The sequence below is a fragment of the Hemibagrus wyckioides genome, linkage group LG25 (assembly GCF_019097595.1).
Source record: "Hemibagrus wyckioides isolate EC202008001 linkage group LG25, SWU_Hwy_1.0, whole genome shotgun sequence".
NCBI lineage: Eukaryota > Metazoa > Chordata > Actinopteri > Siluriformes > Bagridae > Hemibagrus > Hemibagrus wyckioides.
In genome coordinates, this window is record NC_080734.1 from 2,483,392 (window position 1) to 2,490,891 (window position 7,500).

At 40.9% G+C, this 7,500-nt stretch overlaps 1 protein-coding gene across 2 annotated transcripts in view; it reads left to right on the forward strand.

Moving 5' to 3' along the window:
- si:dkey-177p2.18 (phospholipase B1, membrane-associated) overlaps nt 1-7,500 on the forward strand; it is an 8,467-nt gene that overhangs the window by 396 nt on the left and 571 nt on the right. The window contains exons 2-16 of one of the 2 annotated variants that reach the window (XM_058379387.1): nt 103-167; nt 310-400; nt 1,231-1,289; nt 1,419-1,486; nt 1,805-1,848; nt 3,275-3,395; nt 3,502-3,553; nt 3,872-3,952; nt 4,054-4,119; nt 4,625-4,716; nt 5,014-5,095; nt 5,760-5,861; nt 6,095-6,190; nt 6,517-6,588; nt 6,690-7,500. The exon at nt 6,690-7,500 is cut by the window's right edge and continues 571 nt beyond it. In XM_058379387.1, coding sequence (XP_058235370.1) covers nt 103-167; nt 310-400; nt 1,231-1,289; nt 1,419-1,486; nt 1,805-1,848; nt 3,275-3,395; nt 3,502-3,553; nt 3,872-3,952; nt 4,054-4,119; nt 4,625-4,716; nt 5,014-5,095; nt 5,760-5,861; nt 6,095-6,190; nt 6,517-6,588; nt 6,690-6,800 — 1,202 coding nt within the window. In that variant the 3' untranslated portion in view covers nt 6,801-7,500. Of the gene's footprint in view, nt 401-1,230; nt 1,314-1,418; nt 1,487-1,804; nt 1,849-3,274; nt 3,396-3,501; nt 3,554-3,871; nt 3,953-4,053; nt 4,120-4,624; nt 4,717-5,013; nt 5,096-5,759; nt 5,862-6,094; nt 6,191-6,516; nt 6,589-6,689 lie in introns of both variants that reach the window. The other variant, XM_058379388.1, reaches the window with a different exon arrangement.

A 7,500-nucleotide genomic window follows, 5' to 3' on the forward strand; every position in this document is an offset into this window, starting at 1 on the left:
GTGTGTACACTGCTGATGTAGTCTGGGGGTTAAAGGTCACAGGTTCTGATTGATGGTCATGGTGAAGAGTGACACTGAGGCTTTTTATTTTGTTTGATTAAGGTGATGAATGGAGGAAGGAATATGAGGAAGGACTTGGTTATTACAGCGAGGAAGCTCTGAGGAAGGTCTGTTTCCACGTGTCGTTTATTCAGTGTACGTGACACACCCCCCCGTGATCGAGTTGTTACTATGGAAACACATGACTATGAACCTGCGCTTCAGTGGGAGCTGCTGCTCTAGAGAATGAATCCACGCTTTGTGTTCCAGAAGCATCCTGAGAAGAGCAGACCTGTGAGTTTTAAACATCCTCCGTTCCTCTGTCCAGACATGATGCCTTCATCGTCCACTCCCACCTCAGGTAACCAAGAGACGTCTAGAACATCGGACACACCCAGAGTTCTCACTCCAGATTAGATCACATGACCAGGATCTGAGGTTGAATGTTAGTGATGAGGAAAAAGACAGAGGTCAGAGCAGCAGGATGAGATCAGACTCTCCTTCAGTAGTGTGAGTGTTAATAAAGTGTTAATAAGCAGCGGATCAGAGAGAGTTATAAGACTGAAGCCGCAGCTGCTTTTTATTCTCAGTGTTTCTCTGTGATGATGGACGAAGATGACCTTCCCTCATCGTGTTTAAACAAAACTCTAACTCTGTCCTGGAGTTCCTCTCTCACTTCTCTCCAGTTTCACACAAATATCTATCTATCTATCTATCTATCTATCTATCTATCTATCTATCTATCTATCTATCTATCTATCTGTCTGTCTGTCTGTCTGTCTGTCTGTCTGTCTGTCTGTCTGTCTGTCTGTCTGTTGTTTTCTTTGGTTGTTTAAGTATATATCTGTCAGTTTATTTAACAGTATGTTTGTTTGTGTATTATTTATCAGTTTATTAAGTTAAATTTATATATTTCTACTTATTAACACATTTTTGCAGCTGGAAATACAACAACAACAATAATAATAATAACAATAATAATAATAAAAAATTATTATTATTATTATTATTATTATTATTATTATTATTATTATTTGTTTGTTTGCATCTTTATTTAAGCATATTTTCTGCACTTGTGAATGCTTTATTTATTTGTTTTTATATTCTTTCTTTCTTTCTTTCTTTCTTTCTTTCTTTCTTTCTTTCCAGTTAATTCATTCATTGTGTGTGTGTGTGTGTGTGTGTGTGTAGTTGAGGTGGTGAAAGCAGCAGATATTAAGGTGATTGCAGCTCTGGGAGATTCTCTGACGGTGAGAGTAACAACAGGAAGTGAAGTGAGAAGTGGGCGTGGTCTTTCCCCTGATTAACAATAAACTCTATTAGTGTAACATTTCTGACTAATCAGAAACTCAACATGTGTGTGTGTGTGTGTGTTACAGACGGCTATCGGGGCGAACGCCACCACAGTGTTGGGAATCCCCATCGAATACCGTCCCGTCTCCTGGAGGTCAGAGCTTCCACCTGATTACACACAGATCACAGTCCTGTACAAAAGTTTGTACCCCCTGAGATTTGGGGCAGAGATCTACCAAAAAAAACTAGATATTTTAGTTGACTGAAGATGGGTTTTTGAAAGAAAGTGGGGGAAAAAACTACATTAACTAGAGATTTTATAAAATAAATAAATATTTTAAAAGTTGTTTTTATAGATATGTATAATAAATAAACCTTATCCTTAATTAGATTAATGAATGTGGAGAGACACAGCTCCTGCAGCTCAGTGCTTTAATTCCTTTATCTGTGATTATCTTCATAACTCCTGCAGCATCGGCGGATATGGAACATTCCAGAACGTCATCACACTCGCAAGTACGCTCTACTGAACCTTTATACACCGTTTATTACACACTCACACTCACACACACAAACACACACACATACACACACACGGCTTTATACAGCATTTATCACACACACACACACACACACACATCCAGATACATTCTACTGAAGTTTTATTCAGCATTTATTACACACACACACACACACTCACACTCACACGGCTTTATACAGCATTTATCACACACACACACACACACACACAAACACACTCACATACACACTCACACGGCTTTATACAGCATTTATCACACACACACACACACACACATCCAGATACATTCTACTGAAGTTTTATTCAGCATTTATTACACACACACACACACACACACACACACGGCTTTATACAGCATTTATCACACACACACACACACACACACATCCAGATACATTCTACTGAAGTTTTATTCAGCATTTATTACACACACACACACACACACACACTCACACGGCTTTATACAGCATTTATTACACACACACACACACACACACACACTCACACGGCTTTATACAGCATTTATCACACACACACACACATCCAGATACATTCTACTGAAGTTTTATTCAGCATTTATTACACACACACACACACACACACACACTCACACAAACACACTCACATACACACACACGGCTTTATACAGCATTTATCACACACACACACACACACATCCAGATACATTCTACTGAAGTTTTATTCAGCATTTATTACACACACACACACACACGGCTTTATACAGCATTTATCACACACACACACACACACATCCAGATACATTCTACTGAAGTTTTATTCAGCATTTATTACACACACACACACACACACACTCACACTCACACACACAAATACACTCACATACACACACACACGGCTTTATACAGCATTTATCACACACACACACACACACATCCAGATACATTCTACTGAAGTTTTATTCAGCATTTATTACACACACACACACACACAAACACACACACACACACACAAACACACACACATACACACACACGGCTTTATACAGCATTTATCACACACACACACACACACACACATCCAGATACATTCTACTGAAGTTTTATTCAGCATTTATTACACACACACACACAAACACACACACACAAACACACACACACACATACACACACACGGCTTTATACAGCATTTATTACACACACTCACACACAAACACACACACATACACACACACGGCTTTATACAGCATTTATTACACACACACACACACACATCCAGATAGATTCCACTGAAGTTTTATTCAGCATTTATTACACACACACACACACACACACACAAATATACAAACACATTCATACATGCACATATATACATCATATATACTCTAACTCGCACACATACACGTGTGTGTGTGTGTTTCAGACATCCTCAGACTCTTTAACCCGGATCTAGTGGGTCCGTCTCGGAGCAGAACCGTCCACGGAACCCGAGCTCCTCTCACAGACACGGGGTTGAATCTGGCCGTGACTGGACACAACACCTTGTAGGATTCTGTTCCAGAGCTTTAATCACCACTTACTGACTGACCTTACATGTGTACAGCTAAATAACACTCACAGTGTGTTTGTGTGTGTGTGTGTGTGTGTAAGTAATCTTCCTGGACAAACTCGGCATTTGATCGACACCATGAAGATGTTTGAGGTGAGAACCTTCAGTCTGTAGAGACCTGTGCGTGTGTGTGTATGTTTGTGTGTGTGTGTATGTTTGTGTGTATGTTTGTGTGTATGTATGTTTGTGTTGTGTGTGCATCTGTGTGTGTGTGTGTATATGTGTTTGTTTGTCTAAATGTGTGTGTGCTTATTTGTGTATATATATATATATATATATTTATGTATGTATGTGTGTGTATATGTGTGTGTATATGTGTGTGTGTGTGTGTGTGTTACAGATGATCCTGTCTTGCTCTTTAATCTGTATTGTTTCTGTAGTAATAATGTAATGATGGTCTTTAATCTGCAGGACGTTAACTTTGATGAAGACTGGAAACTGCTGACCATTCTCATCGGCATGAACGATATCTGTGACTACTGCAAGGACAAGGTGGAGTCTAACGTCTACTCCACGTCTCAGAGACGTCTCTGTAACCTCACTCGGAGTCTCTCCCATCCTCTTCACTCCTCTCTTCCTCTCTTTATCCACAGTCCCTGTTTTCAGTGGAGAACTTCATCCACTACATGACCACCTCCCTGGAGATGCTGATGAATGAGGTAGAGGAGAATAATCCTGGAGAATAAAGAAATGAGTGATGTTGTGTCTGTGAGTCTGATCTAAAACGAGCCTGTCGTCTTTCAGTGTGTGTCAGACGTGTGTTTTTCCCTCTGTTGGAGAACCTTACACAGAATTTTACTGGTTGAAGATGAAATCTGAGCTGCTTTTTAGATGAAGCACTTGGAGAACGTCTCAGAGAGCAGAAATGGGTTTGAGATCAACATTTACTCTGAAGATACAAACATTTCTGTGGAATGGAACTTTTCTATGAATCTATCAGCCCTAGTAGTCTAGAGAAAAACAGAAATCCTTCTGAAACACGACAAATTCTTAAAGTCCTGAGTGTCTACTTTCATATGAAAGTATTAACCTCCTTCAAAAACATTAACCTTCATATTAACCTCCACTGTGGAAAAGCATCAGAAATAAACTCACATAAATCTCTGGAGCTCCACAGAACTTTTCAGTCACTGTTTCTTGACCGAGTTTCTTCTTGGTGTTCAGGTTCCTCGTATGATCGTGAATGTGGTTCAGATTTTACCCATGGAGGCTCTGAGGGAGGTGCAGAAGCCCACGCCTGGGTGTCTACTGCAGAGGTTCTGTACACAGACTGTGTGGACGCTAATAAACGACAAAAACAGGATGTTTCATAAACAAATAAATTAAAAATAACTAGACCAATTAGATTTTAAATAATTTAATTTCTTAGTTTATTCCATTCACACTAACGACAGCTTCCTGTGAAATAATTCCATGACTGTGTTTTTTTTGTTGAAATTAATTCTAGCTAAGTGTTTAAGTTTTAAAGAAGCGTGATTCAGTGTCCTGTGAAGGTTCTGGTCTCGGTTCCTGTGCTAGTTTTCATTCTTTATACACAAACCCAATCTCCTCAGGTCCTTCTGCTCGTGTCTGGTGAAGCCCGCCTCGGATTCTACCGAACTCAAAGAGCTGATCGAAGTCAACCTTCAGTTCCAGGTGAGAAGATGATGTTTCCTGGAGTATGAGAGCTCCACAGATCAGATCAGTGGTGTCTCAGTGGTGGAGGTTTACTGAATTATGGGATACTGAAGAGTCTGGGTTGATTTGAGTGTGTAAATGTGTTAGTGTTAGTGTCTAGTTCCACAGGGTTCTGTTATAGGTTCCTCTGGGTTCTTAGTCACTTAGACACACCCACAAAACTCCATAACAAGGCAAAGCTAGTGAACTAGCATGTACGATCGTCCTTCTTTTGTAGGGTGCCATTGCTTTTGTTCTGCTCAAACAGCTCCTCTTATTCTAGTAAATTTATGGGTGACCTGGTGATGACCCTGCGACTGTCCGTCGCCATCGGCAACACTGACTCTAGACCTTGAATAAGAAGCATGCAGCATAACGCCAATAACACACACAAACTGCCTCGTTGCCTAGGAAACGGTTAGAGTTGGGTGGGGTGTATCTGGAACGCTATTGGCTGTTCATGTTTCAGAAGGAATCATTTAATCAAACAGAATCTAATCACAACCTCCATGACCTTTGGTGAGGAATTTAAAGCATGAGTGGAATCTTGCTGATATCCTGAAGCAGCAGAACCCAGAGCTTCACTCAGATCATGATTAGTTCCATTTCATGTGCTCAATTGAATTTCTTTCCATTTTCCCAGAATGCCCTGGAGCAGCTTCTCCATACAGATCGCTTCTTTAAACGCGACTTCGCTGTGGTTCTTCAGCCGTTTCTGAAGCACGCAGATCCTCCACGACTTCCTGTAAGAGTTCTTCAAGATCACGTGGTTAGGGTTGTGTTTAAATCCTGAGGAGAGAAACCACTGTTGCTAAGCAACCAGGAAATATGGAGGCCAAGCCACTGATGCTAGGAGTTTTACTAGCTGAGACTTAACTGTAAACAGAGGAACTTCTGAAAAATTTAAAGTACATGAAGTAAAATCCCTGAAAAGTCACTAGTGTGTGTGATTAATGTTGTCTCTCTTCTTCTGAGAAGAACGGGAAGATTGACATGAGCTTCTTCACACCAGACTGTTTCCACTTCACCATAAAGGGACATGAAGAGCTGGCCAAGGGTCTGTGGAACAACATGGTGAGTTTAACGGGAGAAAAAGATTTGAAAGATGTTTCTCTCTTAAAGAAAGCATTAGAAATCGAAGTGTGCTATTCACAAATAAAGAGTCGACTCTTTGAATCGGCTCCTTCGGGTGAATCGATAGAACTGTGCTGTTAGGGAGCCGAAAGAGTCGACTCGTATTAGTGAGTCAAATTCTTTTGTTCCACTGAAAAGATTTGCTGAAATTCTTATCACATAGTTTAGATAAAAAACAAATCCCATCCGAATACGGCTTTAGGCATGACCTGTATGGAGTAATGAGAGAGGTTCTGATGAAGTTCCTTCTCTTTATCACGTCTCAGTTCCAGCCTGAAGGGGAGAAGTTTATGGTGGAGAGTTTTTCAACCCCGATTCAGCTCATGTGTCCTCCTGTGGTAAAACTTCTTCTGTTTAATAACACCGCTCTTCATCTTTCATTTAACCTTCATCCGTTTCACACTCTGCTCTTCTCTGTGTTCTCCTACCTTAAATCCAGGACCATCCGTACATCTTCACCAAGCCAAGTGCCGCGAGGAGTTCAGCAGGAGCTCGGTTCTCCGCGCTGCTCCTCCACTCCACGCTCACTTCATTCCTTTTCTTCTGCTAGACCTGGACTCTCACCTGCACACAGAGCAGCTTCATATCCACTCAGTGTGACTGTGATTAGATTTAGGGTAATAAAATCAGACAGGGACGGAGGTGCGAGGACGGAGACAGACAGAGGAAGGGCGTTCTACAGTCTCGAGGCCGTTAGGAAAAAAACATATCTGAGAGGAAGTGATGAGAACAGAAGACCAGAGAGAACACGCAGGTGAACAGGAAGAAGGCTAGAGAAGTGGGCGGAGCCAAGACCATGCAGTAAAGTCTTGTTATGACTTGCATAGAAATCTTTATAAAATAATAACAGTGTTCTAGATTTATTTAGAGTTCTATCTAGAGTTCCATCACGTTGGCTAACGATATCCAGCGTTACCCACAATGCCGTTCGACTACCTGCTGATAGCAGTGGGATTTAGCTCTGTTCCTAGAGAGATATGCGGCGGCACTTTAGTCTGTAAGTTTTCATGCTAATATCACCTTCAACACCATCTCCTACACCGCTAACTAACTACTGACTTCATCGTACAGCTGCATTGCATCCTGGGAACGGTGAAACCTCAGCGTTAACACTTTATACTTAGCTAGCAATAATATTAGCATTGTCTCTGTGAGGAAAATGCAGAACAACCAAGAAATCAGATCCAGAAGCACAGAACACACATGCAGAAATATTTTAGTATAAATATATGTACAGTGGGCGGAGTTTA